This window comes from Gadus macrocephalus, chromosome 21 (genome assembly GCF_031168955.1).
Source record: "Gadus macrocephalus chromosome 21, ASM3116895v1".
In the NCBI taxonomy this organism is placed as follows: Eukaryota; Metazoa; Chordata; class Actinopteri; order Gadiformes; family Gadidae; genus Gadus; species Gadus macrocephalus.
The window spans coordinates 658,411-671,466 of record NC_082402.1 but is presented as its reverse complement, the minus strand read 5'-3'; the positions used below and the strand labels follow the sequence as shown (position 1 = coordinate 671,466).

The 13,056-nt window shown below is 52.5% G+C and overlaps 1 protein-coding gene across 3 annotated transcripts in view; it reads right to left on the bottom strand.

The window, feature by feature from the left end:
• Positions 1 to 13,056, bottom strand: part of cenpe (centromere protein E) — a 41,123-nt gene that overhangs the window by 3,091 nt on the left and 24,976 nt on the right. For 2 of the 3 annotated variants that reach the window (XM_060041332.1, XM_060041334.1), the window contains 12 exons: positions 12,968 to 13,009; positions 12,457 to 12,642; positions 12,295 to 12,357; positions 11,343 to 12,212; positions 8,379 to 8,573; positions 6,305 to 6,499; positions 5,924 to 6,136; positions 4,677 to 4,880; positions 3,378 to 3,557; positions 2,770 to 2,882; positions 2,586 to 2,683; positions 1,875 to 2,010 (listed from right to left, as the gene is read on the bottom strand). In XM_060041332.1, the coding sequence (XP_059897315.1) occupies positions 1,875 to 2,010; positions 2,586 to 2,683; positions 2,770 to 2,882; positions 3,378 to 3,557; positions 4,677 to 4,880; positions 5,924 to 6,136; positions 6,305 to 6,499; positions 8,379 to 8,573; positions 11,343 to 12,212; positions 12,295 to 12,357; positions 12,457 to 12,642; positions 12,968 to 13,009 (2,495 nt within the window). The remainder of the gene's footprint in view (positions 1 to 1,874; positions 2,011 to 2,585; positions 2,684 to 2,769; positions 2,883 to 3,377; positions 3,558 to 4,676; positions 4,881 to 5,923; positions 6,137 to 6,304; positions 6,500 to 8,378; positions 8,574 to 11,342; positions 12,213 to 12,294; positions 12,358 to 12,456; positions 12,643 to 12,967; positions 13,010 to 13,056) is intronic. The other variant, XM_060041333.1, reaches the window with a different exon arrangement.

Genomic DNA, 13,056 nt, shown 5'->3' with positions numbered 1-13,056 from the left:
AGCAGTTAGGCGCTTGTACCGCGGGAGTGTTTTTTCCACCTTCGAATATTATGAGGGACATCGCGAACAGACAGAGGCTCACTCACAAAGCAGATAGGCGCTTGTGTAACCGAGCGTTGGCACTTAGATATTTATATGACAAGAATGACACAAGCGTGGAAGGGAAAATAGTCTTGTTTACTTAGTACATATCAGAAGTCACCCAGTCACAGCGTGAGAGCTGGAATACCTATATCCAAGTACGGAAACCCCGAGGGGATAAAATACATTCGCTCTTCACAATACTAGTCTGTTACACTTGTACCGCGGGAGTGTTTTTTCACATTCGAATATTATGAGGGACATCGCGAACAGACAGAGGCTCACTCACAAAGCAGATAGAGGCGCTTGTACCGCGGGAGTGTTTTTTCACATTCGAATATTAATTTTCACGTTCGAATTCGCGTTTTTGGATACATTTCGAACGAATATTCGAACTTCGAATATTCGTTGACAGCCCTAGTCTAGACACCGTGGGGATCATGATAACGATGATATCTGAACGAAGCAGGATGAATTGATGGTGGTCTGGGAACAGCAGTAGGAGCAGTGGTAGTCATGGGGACAGTAGGAGCGGTGGTAGTCATGGGGACAGTAGGAGCAGTGGTAGTCATGGGGACAGTAGGAGCGGTGGTAGTCGTGGGGACAGTAGGAGCGGTGGTTGTCGTGGGGACAGTAGGAGCAGTGGTAGTCGTGGGGACAGTAGGAGCGGTGGTTGTCGTGGGGACAGTAGGAGCGGTGGTAGTCGTGGGGACAGTAGGAGCAGTGGTAGTCGTGGGGACAGTAGGAGCGGTGGTAGTCATGGGGACAGTAGGAGCGGTGGTAGTCGTGGGGACAGTAGGAGCAGTGGTAGTCATGGGGACAGTAGGAGCAGTGGTAGTCGTGGGGACAGTAGGAGCGGTGGTTGTCGTGGGGACAGTAGGAGCAGTGGTAGTCGTGGTGACAGTAGGAGCGGTGGTAGTCGTGGGGACAGTAGGAGTGGTAGTCGTGGGGACAGTAGGAGCGGTGGTAGTCGTGGGGACAGTAGGAGCAGTGGTAGTCGTGGGGACAGTAGGAGCGGTGGTAGTCATGGGGACAGTAGGAGCAGTGGTAGTCGTGGGGACAGTAGGAGCGGTGGTAGTCGTGGGGACAGTAGGAGCAGTGGTAGTCGTGGGGACAGTAGCAGTGGTAGTCGTGGGGACAGTAGGAGCAGTGGTAGTCGTGGGGACAGTAGGAGCGGTGGTAGTCGTGGGGACAGTAGGAGCGGTGGTAGTCATGGGGACAGTAGGAGTGGTAGTCGTGGGGACAGTAGGAGCGGTGGTAGTCGTGGGGACAGTAGGAGCAGTGGTAGTCGTGGGGACAGTAGCAGTGGTAGTCGTGGGGACAGTAGGAGCGGTGGTAGTCGTGGGGACAGTAGGAGCAGTGGTAGTCGTGGGGACAGTAGGAGCGGTGGTAGTCGTGGGGACAGTAGGAGCAGTGGTAGTCGTGGGGACAGTAGGAGCAGTGGTAGTCGTGGGGACAGTAGGAGCAGTGGTAGTCGTGGGGACAGTAGGAGCAGTGGTAGTCGTGGGGACAGTAGGAGCGGTGGTAGTCGTGGGGACAGTAGGAGCAGTGGTAGTCGTGGGGACAGTAGGAGCAGTGGTAGTCATGGGGACAGTAGGAGCAGTGGTAGTCGTGGGGACAGTAGGAGCAGTGGTAGTCGTGGGGACAGTAGGAGCAGTGGTAGTCGTGGGGACAGTAGGAGCAGTGGTAGTCGTGGGGACAGTAGGAGCAGTGGTAGTCATGGGGACAGTAGGAGCAGTGGTAGTCATGGGGACAGTAGGAGCAGTGGTAGTCGTGGGGACAGTAGGCCTTACCTCTGCAGCTCAGTGACCTTCAGCTGCAGCAGCCTGATCTCCTCCTCCAGCTTGGACCTCTCCAGGGAGCCGCTGGTCTGGACGTTGGACCCCTCGGGGTGGGTGAGCCGGCAGTACAGGTCCTCGCCCTGCAGGACTACAGCCAGACACCGTCCAGTCAGTACAGGACTACAGCCAGACACCGTCCAGTCAGTACAGGACTACAGCCAGACACCGTCCAGTCAGTACAGGACTACAGCCAGACACCGTCCAGTCAGTACAGGACTACAGCCAGACACCGTCCAGTCAGTACAGGACTACAGCCAGACACCGTCCAGTCAGTACAGGACTACAGCCAGACACGTCCAGTCAGTACAGGACTACAGCCAGACACCGTCCAGTCAGTACAGGACTACAGCCAGACACCGTCCAGTCAGTACAGGACTACAGCCAGACACCGTCCAGTCAGTACAGGACTACAGCCAGACACCGTCCAGTCAGTACAGGACGTGACATCATCCACACATGATGAAGGGAGTGATGTCATGATGAAGGGGTGATGTCATGATGAAGGGTGATGTCATGATGAAGGGGTGATGTCATGATGAAGGGTGATGTCACGATGAAGGGTGATGTCATGATGAAGGGTGAGGTCATGATGAAGGGTGATGTCATGATGAAGGGTGATGTCATGATGAAGGGTGATGTCATGATGAAGGGTGAGGTTCTTACAGGACTCCTGCTGCTCCTTCTGGGACTTCCTCAGAGTCTCTCGGAGCTTCCTCAGAGACTCCTCCTTGATGTTCAGCAGACTGCTCAGACTCTTCACCCTGCGACCGAAACACACCAACACATCAGTGTCAGCCCCTACCTGCTCCTTAATGTAATGTGTACAGTCAGCAGAAGCGGGCCTTACTCTTTCTGGTGCTTGGTGGTGGCTGAGGTGACCTCCACCTCCAGCTTTAGCACCTTGCCCCGGAGCTCCTCCAGCTCCAGGACACTAGGGGGCGCCTCCATCTGCGCCTGGGCCTGACAACACAACCACACTCAGTTACTGTCAGGATCCACTTACTAATGAAAGGATCACTAGTTGCATACAATATACAGATTCTTGTATAGAGCTTGATACTAGACCTCTATAGCACAGTGTAGAGCTAGAGGTAGTAGACTGCCCTATATAGCACAGTGTAGAGCTAGAGGTAGTAGACTGACCTCTATAGCACAGTGTAGAGCTAGAGGTAGTAGACTGCTCTCTATAGCACAGTGTAGAGCTAGAGGTAGTAGACTGACCTCTATAGCACAGTGTAGAGCTAGAGGTAGTAGACTGACCTCTATAGCACAGTGTAGAGCTAGAGGTAGTAGACTGCTCTCTATAGCACAGTGTAGAGCTAGAGGTAGTAGACTGCCCTATATAGCACAGTGTAGAGCTAGAGGTAGTAGACTGCCCTATATAGCACAGTGTAGAGCTAGAGGTAGTAGACTGCCCTATATAGCACAGTGTAGAGCTAGAGGTGGTAGACTGACCTCCTCTGACAGCCGCAGCTTGCCCCTGAGGGTGTTGATGGCCGTCTCCTTGTCGTGGATCTTGGCGCAGGCGTCCTGCAGCTCCGTCTGCAGCAGCTGGGTGGTCCTCTTGTTGATGGTCAGCCGCTCACTGGACCTCCGCTGGGCCTCCTCCAGCCCCTCCAGCTCCCGGCGCAGGGCCTGAGACAACCAGGCAGCAGTCACTACAACAGCACCTAGAGCAGCACCCCCTAGAGCAGCACCCCCCCTAGAGCAGCACCCCCCCCCTAGAGCAGCACTCCCCCTAGAGCAGCACCCCCCCCCCTAGAGCAGCACCCCCCCCTAGAGCAGCACCCCCCCCCCCTAGAGCAGCACCCCCCCCCCTAGAGCAGCACCCCCCCCCCTAGAGCAGCACCCCCCCCTAGAGCAGCACCCCCCCCCCTAGAGCAGCACCCCCCCCCCTAGAGCAGCACCCCCCCCCCCCTAGAGCAGCACCCCCCTCCCCCTAGAGCAGCACCCCCCTCCCCCTAGAGCAGCACCCCCCCCCCCTAGAGCAGCACCCCCCCCCCCTAGAGCAGCACCCCCCTCCCCCTAGAGCAGCACCCCCCCTAGAGCGGGTGGAGGGGACCTACTGAGGGTGGAGGGGACCTACTGGGTGGAGGGGACCTACTGGGTGGAGGGGACCTACTGGGTGGAGGGGTCCTACTGGGTGGAGGGGACCTACTGTTGGTGGAGGGGACCTACTGTTGGTGGAGGGGACCTACTGGGTGGAGGGGACCTACTGGGTGGAGGGGACCTACTGGGTGGAGGGGACCTACTGTTGGTGGAGGGGACCTACTGTGGGTGGAGGGGACCTACTGGGTGGAGGGGACCTACTGGGTGGAGGGGACCTACTGGGTGGAGGGGACCTACTGTTGGTGGAGGGGACCTACTGGGTGGAGGGGACCTACTGTTGGTGGAGGGGACCTACTGGGTGGAGGGGACCTACTGGGTGGAGGGGACCTACTGAGGGTGGAGGGGACCTACTGGGTGGAGGGGACCGACTGGGTGGAGGGGACCGACTGGGTGGAGGGGACCTACTGGGTGGAGGGGACCTACTGGGTGGAGGGGACCTGCTGGGTGGAGGGGACCTACTGGGTGGAGGGGACCTACTGGGTGGAGGGGACCTACTGAGGGTGGAGGGGACCTACTGAGGGTGGAGGGGACCTACTGGGTGGAGGGGACCTACTGGGTGGAGGGGACCTACTGGGTGGAGGGGACCTACTGGGTGGAGGGGACCTACTGAGGGTGGAGGGGACCTACTGGGTGGAGGGGACCTACTGTGAGCTGCTCCTGGGAGCGGTGCAGCTGTAGGAGGAGCTTCTGGTTGTCCCTGAGGAGCTGCAGCTGGTCCGGGTCCAGGGCAGCGCTGTCCACACCCAGCAGGGCGGAGGTCTTGCTCCTCTCCTCCTCCAGCACATTGGTGGTCTCCACCTTCAGCGCCTCCAGCTCCTGACAGACTCGTCCCTGGGTCTCTAGTATAACCTGCATGGCAAGAAATACTTTAGGGTGGTGCATAGGGTGTTGATTTAACATGTCTCTGACCTGTAGTGTTAGTGTTAGGTTATAACATGTCTCTGACCTGTAGTGTTAGGTTATAACATGTCTCTGACCTGTAGTGTTAGGTTATAACATGTCTCTGACCTGTAGTGTTAGTGTTAGGTTATAACATGTCTCTGACCTGTAGTGTTAGGTTATAACATGTCTCTGACCTGTAGTGTTAGGTTATAACATGTCTCTGACCTGTAGTGTTAGGTTATAACATGTCTCTGACCTGTAGTGTTAGGTTATAACATGTCTCTGACCTGTAGTGTTAGGTTATAACATGTCTCTGACCTGTAGTGTTAGGTTATAACATGTCTCTGACCTGTAGTGTTAGGTTATAACATGTCTCTGACCTGTAGTGTTAGGTTATAACATGTCTCTGACCTGTAGTGTTAGGTTATAACATGTCTCTGACCTGTAGTGTTAGGTTATAACATGTCTCTGACCAGTAGTGTTAGTGTTAGGTTATAACATGTCTCTGACCTGTAGTGTTAGGTTATAACATGTCTCTGACCTGTAGTGTTAGGTTATAACATGTCTCTGACCTGTAGTGTTAGGTTATAACATGTCTCTGACCTGTAGTGTTAGGTTATAACATGTCTCTGACCTGTAGTGTTAGGTTATAACATGTCTCTGACCTGTAGTGTTAGGTTATAACATGTCTCTGACCTGTAGTGTTAGGTTATAACATGTCTCTGACCTGTAGTGTTAGGTTATAACATGTCTCTGACCTGTAGTGTTAGGTTATAACATGTCTCTGACCTGTAGTGTTAGGTTATAACATGTCTCTGACCTGTAGTGTTAGGTTATAACATGTCTCTGACCTGTAGTGTTAGGTTATTACATGTCTCTGACCTGTAGTGTTAGGTTATAACATGTCTCTGACCTGTAGTGTTAGGTTATTACATGTCTCTGACCTGTAGTGTTAGTGTTAGGTTATAACATGTCTGACCTGTAGAGTGTTGGGTAATAACATGTCTGACCTGGAGAGTGTTGGTACTGAGTTGAGCAGCAGTGGACGAGCGTTCCACCTCGGCGGTCAGAAGGTCCTCCACGGTGCGGAGGTCCAGGGGTGTGTGGCTGCAGGCGTCCCTCAGACCCTGCAGGAAGTGCCCCGTCTCCCCCAGCTGGGCGGCCATGCTGCGGGGCACGGACCCCAGGCTCTGCTCCAGCCCCTCCAGCAAGGACGACATCCTCTGGAACACACAGAAGACCAGGACCACGGTCAGCATGGGGGAGGAGCCGGCCCAGGGGGAGGAGCCGGCCCAGGGGGAGGAGCCGGCCCAGGGGGAGGAGCCGGCCCAGGGTGAAGCGCTGCTCCGACGTCGTCGATCTAGCGCGACAGAAGCGGTACCGGGCCTCACCTGCAGGTGGCGCTCCCTGCGGTCTAGCAGTGCAGGGAGTCTGCGCTCCCATTGGGCGTGGAGGTCGTCGTCGGGGGTAACGGGGGCGCTCAGCAGGACGTCCTGCAGCCGCTGCTGCTCCAGCACCCCCAGGTCGCCGTTCACCAGCTCCTCCATGACGTCCCGGAATACGCTAGCGTGGCCCTTCAGCACCGTCTGGGGAGACCGCAGGGACCGCGTTAGCACTGCCCGGCTAGCATCCAGTTAGCACTGCCCCGGCTAGCATCCAGTTAGCACTGCCCCGGCTAGCATCCAGTTAGCACTGCCCCGTCTAGCATTCAGTTAGCAGTACCCCGTCGAGCATTCAGTTAGCACTACCTCGTCTAGCATTCAGTTAGCACTACCCCGTCTAGCATTCAGTTAGCATTACCCCGGCTAGCATTCAGTTAGCACTGCCCCGGCTAGCATCCAGTTAGCACTGCCCCGGCTAGCATCCAGTTAGCACTGCCCCGTCTAGCATTCAGTTAGCAGTACCCCGTCGAGCATTCAGTTAGCACTACCTCGTCTAGCATTCAGTTAGCACTACCCCGTCTAGCATTCAGTTAGCATTACCCCGGCTAGCATTCAGTTAGCACTGCCCCGGCTAGCATTCAGTTAGCACTGCCCCGGCTAGCATTCAGTTAGCATTACCCCGACTAGCATTCAGTTAGCACTGCCCCGGCTAGCATTCAGTTAGCACTGCCCCGGCTAGCATTCAGTTAGCACAGCCCCGTCTAGCATTCAGTTAGCACTGTCCCGTCTAGCATTCAGTTAGCACTACCCCGTCTGGCATTCAGTTAGCACTACCCCATCTAGCATTCAGTTAGCATTACCCCGTCTAGCATTCAGTTAGCATTACCCCGTCTAGCATTCAGTTAGCATTACCCCATCTAGCATTCAGTTAGCATTACCCTGTCTAGCATTCAGTTAGCACTACCCTGTCTAGCATTCAGTTAGCATTACCCCGACTAGCATTCAGTTAGCACTGCCCAGTCTAGCATTCAGTTAGCATTACCCCGACTAGCATTCAGTTAGCATTACCCCGTCTAGCATTCAGTTAGCATTACCCCGTCTAGCATTCAGTTAGCACTACCCCGTCTAGCATTCAGTTAGCATTACCCCGACTAGCATTCAGTTAGCATTACCCCGTCTAGCATTCAGTTCGCAATACCCCGTCTGGCATTCGTTTAGCATTGGTATCTCTACATTCAGTTAGTAATGGTAGGTTTGCATTCAGTTAGTATTGGTATGTCTAGCATTCAGCTAGCATTGTGCTACGTGCATTGGGCTGTCAGGCATTTAGTAAGCATCACTCCAACTAGAGATGTGGAGGGAGGAGAGTAAAAGTTGTAAAAGGTGACGCAGAAGATGGAGGAGGCCGGTGTCATGCCATTACCCCCTATAAAGTGGAACCCCCTATCATCATCAACATGCATTCAGTACACGCTACACTCCGATTTTTCCCAAGGCTGAATTAAAAGTAAACGTTTTCCTAAACGTTGGTCATCAACGAGGTTGTAAAGTAGTAACTTCGGGCACACAACGCTTTTTTCTTCTGACTGATTACGATCTTTATTCATTCATTGCGCCGCGACCAAACTGACAGGGATGTTCCCTGATATTATGAATTTTAAAGACTGACGTCGGGTTCTCAGACTCTCTGGTACTTCCACAACAAAGTCTCGTAGTGGGGGTTATCTCGGCCATGGTGGAGAAGGAATTGGGGGAAAGGAACTTTGGCTTTGACTCTCTGAAGTCCAGATTGAAACGCTACATGGAGGAGAGAGGGATTGTTGCCATATGCCATTGTTCCGACCTCTCGTCGGAACAATGGAGCATCGGAGAAATGACATGGACCCGAAGTGAACGGACAGCTGTCTACTGAAAACATCTTTCTCAAATGCCGCCACCTAGGGTAGGGGATTCAGCCATGCTCCGGCCATTATCCGATCTCTTAAAGGCCATGCACGTTCGGATAATTGACACGGTCCGTTATCTAGCTGTCCCATGTGAACGCACTGACAGACAGCAAGAGGTGGAAGAGATATGAGCTCACCATGGTGTCCCTCAGGCCCTGGTTGGCCTGGCTGTTGTTTTCCAAGATCTGGTTGTAGAGCTGGACGAGGGCCTTGGGGAGGGCGAGGAGGTGCTGGTCCTTGACCACAGAGATATCCACTAAGGTCTGTTCCAGTGGAGCCACGCTGTGAGTGCAACATCTGCCGATGAACAGCTGGAAGCTCTCGTCGGACTCCTGGAGAGAGACAGGCGATGGTGAACACATACCCCAGGTCCTAACCTGACTGGTCAACACCCTACTGTGGATGTAGTTTATGTTAGTACTGTGTAGTAGAGGTGTAACGGTACACGTATTTGTACCGAACCGTCACGGGACAGGCACTTTCGGAGCGGTTACAGAGGTGTACCGCGGTGCGTTAATGTGGCGTACCTTGTGTTAATGTGGCGTACCTAGTGTTAATATGGCGTACCTAGTGTTAATATGGCGTACCTAGTGTTAATATGGCGTACCTAGTGTTAATATGGCGTACCTAGTGTTAATGTGGCGTACCTAGTGTTAATATGGCGTACCTAGTGTTAATGTGGCGTACCTAGTGTTAATGTGGCGTACCTAGTGTTAATATGGCGTACCTAGTGTTAATGTGGCGTACCTAGTGTTAATGTGGCGTACCTAGTGTTAATGTGGCGTACCTAGTGTTAATGTGGCGTACCTAGTGTTAATGTGGCGTACCTAGTGTTAATGTGGCGTACCTAGTGTTAATGTGGCGTACCTAGTGTTAATGTGGCGTACCTAGTGTTAATGTGGCGTACCTAGTGTTAATATGGCGTACCTAGTGTTAATATGGCGTACCTAGTGTTAATATGGCGTACCTAGTGTTAATATGGCGTACCTAGTGTTAATATGGCGTACCTAGTGTTAATATGGCGTACCTAGTGTTAATATGGCGTACCTAGTGTTAATATGGCGTACCTAGTGTTAATATGGCGTACCTAGTGTTAATATGGCGTACCTAGTGTTAATATGGCGTACCTAGTGTTAATATGGCGTACCTAGTGTTAATATGGCGTACCTAGTGTTAATATGGCGTACCTAGTGTTAATGTGGCGTACCTAGTGTTAATGTGGCGTACCTAGTGTTAATGTGGCGTACCTAGTGTTAATATGGCGTACCTAGTGTTAATATGGCGTACCTAGTGTTAATGTGGCGTACCTAGTGTTAATGTGGCGTACCTAGTGTTAATATGGCGAATGTAAAGGCTTGTTTTGCGATGCGCAATTTAAAACTTGAAGTCGGAGTTCCCCCCGGACCGTTTAGCTTAAGTATACTACTCCTACTCCGTAACTACGGAGACCCCTCAGCAGCTCTCCGTCGGGATGTCGGATACGCAATTCGCCGCCCGATCTATCTTATATGTTGACTACAAACCATGTATGCAGCAGTGTTGTAAATACGCTTCAAAAGCTTTTCAAAACTTATTTGGTGTTTTATTGGTCCTTAAGGTGCAAAGTAAACAATGTACAAAGTAATTAAGGTGCAAAGTCAAACCGGAGAAGTGATTCAGGAAATTATTTTGCAAGAGGACCAATCACAGCCCTTGACGTCTCCGTTGCATCCACCAATAGGTCTATTGCGTCGACGGATAGTTAAAAAATATTGGATGCGCACGTAAGCTACGGAGAGGGTCTCCGGCAGGCTCTCTGGCTATGGAGAGGGCTCTCTGTGTCTACCTACAGCACTTTAACATGCACACGCATTTGAAAAGGCACCATCCAGGTGTTACTATCACTGTTGCTGTGAAAAAAAAACGCGCTGTACAAACCCAGCTCGCAACACTATTTCAACAACCCCTGTCTGGGAATTCAGAAATGCAAATGCCATAACCAAGTTTATTGGTGATTTCATTGCTGCTTATCTACAACCATTCTCCGTTGTTGAGAAACAAGCAGTTTTTTTAAATTTTCCCCTTCACTATTAACCCTACCGTGACTTAAAAAACCGACGGTACGTTCCGAACCGTGACTTTTGTGTACCATTACACCCCTACTATGTAGTTTATGCTAGAACCATCTGGGTATGTTAGTACTATCTATGTAGTTTATGTTAGTACTGTCTGGGTAGTTTATGCTAGCACCGTCTGGGTAGTTTATGCTAGCGCCGTCTGGGTAGTTTATGCTAGCGCCGTTTGGGTAGTTTATGCTAGCGCCGTCTGGGTAGTTTATGCTAGCGCCGTCTGGGTAGTTTATGTCAGCGCCATCTGGGTAGTTTATGCTAGCGCCGTCTGGGTAGTTTATGCTAGCGCCGTCTGGGTAGTTTATGCTAGCGCCGTCTGGGTAGTTTATGCTAGCACCGTCTGGGTAGTTTATGTTAGAACCGTCTGGGTAGTTTATGCTAGCGCCGTCTGGCTAGTTTATGCTAGCGCCGTCTGGGTAGTTTATGTCAGCGCCGTCTGGGTAGTTTATGCTAGCGCCGTCTGGGTAGTTTATGCTAGCACCGTCTGGGTAGTTTATGTTAGAACCGTCTGGGTAGTTTATGTTAGAACCGTCTGGGTAGTTTATGCTAGCGCCGTCTGGGTAGTTTATGCTAGCGCCGTCTGGGTAGTTTATGCTAGCGCCGTCTGGGTAGTTTATGTCAGCGCCGTCTGGGTAGTTTATGTCAGCGCCGTCTGGGTAGTTTATGCTAGCGCCGTCTGGGTAGTTTATGCTAGCGCCGTCTGGGTAGTTTATGTCAGCGCCGTCTGGGTAGTTTATGTTAGTACTATCTATGTAGTTTATGTTAGTACTGTCTGGGTAGTTTATGTCAGCGCCGTCTGGGTAGTTTATGTCAGCGCCGTCTGGGTAGTTTATGTTAGTACTATCTATGTAGTTTATGTTAGTACTGTCTGGGTAGTTTATGTTAATGGTTAGTCTAAGTTAGCTAGTTGTGACCCTACTTTAGTGGACTAACAAAAAATTTGGGAAAACATTTGGTCTTAAGTAGATCCCTAGCTGTGTGTGTTTACAGCACCTTGAGGCGTCGAGTTGTGTCCTCCTCTGCCCTCCTGGTCACCACCTCCCGGAGGCCAGTCTTCTCCTCCTCCTCCTCCTCCATACGGTTCCTCACCTCCCAGAGGCCAGTCTTGTCCTCCTCCAAACGGTCCAGCACCTCCTGCAGTCCAGTCTTCTCCTTCTCCACATAGGCCAACTTCTCCTGCAGTCCAGTCTTCTCCTCCTCCACATAGGCCAACTTCTCCTGCAGTCCAGTCTTCTCCTCCTCCATACGGGCCACCACCTCCTGAAGTCCAGTCTTGTCCTTTCTGTTGAGGGACACCTCCTCCTTGAAGGCTCCATTCTCCTCTACCCTCTTGGCCAGCTCCTCCTGGAGTCCAGTCTTCTCCTTCTCCACATAGGCCAACTTCTCCTGCAGTCCAGTCTTCTCCTTCTCCACATAGGCCAACTTCTCCTGCAGTCCAGTCTTCTCCTCCTCCATACGGGCCAACGCCTCCAGGAGTCCAGTCTTCTCCTCCTCCATACGGGCCAACTCCTCCTGCAGTCCAGTCTTCTCCTCCTCCATATGGGCCAACTCCTCCAGGAGTCCAGTCTTCTCCTTCTCCACATAGGCCAACTTCTCCTGCAGTCCAGTCTTCTCCTCCTCCATACGGGCCAACTCCTCCTGGAGTCCAGTCTTCTCCTTCGTGATGGTGGACACCTCCTCCTTGAAGGCCCTGTTCTCCTCTAAGCTCCTGCCCAACTCCTCCAGGAGTCCAGTCTTCACCGCCTCCATATGGGCCAACCCCTCCTGGAGTCCAGTCTTCTCCTCCTCCATATGGGCCAGCTCCTCCTGGAGCTCACTCCTCTCCATCCTGATTTCGGTGAGTTGTTTCTCCAGCTGCTGGATCTGGGGGAGGATTAGGAGTAAGAAGGAGCAGGTAGGCGCAGGATCCTAGAGACCAGAATATGCGGTGTGGTGCTGGACCTACCTGCTGTGCAAGGAGATCCTCCTTCTCCTGGTGGTCAGCCCTCTGCTCCAGATTGACCTGATCCTGGGCGGAGGAGAACGGGAGGAACACCGCATTTAGAGGACACAGTCTGGGAAACTAACCGTTGGTAGCGTTCCGGTGGATGTTTGAAGTGGTACCTACCATGTGGATTTTGTCCTGAGCCTTCTCCTCTCTCAGGGCCTCCAGCAGCGCCTGCAGCTGCTCCCTCTCCAGGCTGAGAGCGGACACCTCAGACACCAGTCGGTCCACCTCCTCCCGACCGCCGACGGAGCTCTGGCTGACCCTCTCTGACCTCACCGACTGCAGCTCAGCGGACAGGCTCTGGATCTGTGTGGACACAGTCGCCAGGTTGCCATCTCTCCCAAACATCAAGAATTTATCAAGTTATCAAGAATATTTCTTATGGAAAACTAAACTTCTGGTTGAGTTTTTGCATCCCAAAAGTCTCCCAAAGGAGACTCCTTGGTTGAGTAAGAAGTTGTCCCATACCAAGCGAAAAACCAAAGGGAGTTATCGTTTCAGCACGATAACTCCCTATTGGGAACGTGTCGGTACAGATTGCTGATACTCTGTACTTTGACTAGTCATGGCATTTTCAGTGAGTAGTACGAGTAATGGATCACGATATTGGGGCATTGTCCTGGCATCTGACCTGCTGTTTGAGCTCTTGTAGCTGGGCCTCATAGTCCTGCACCTCCTGGGGCCTCAGCAGCACCACCACCTCCGTCTGAGAGGACGTCT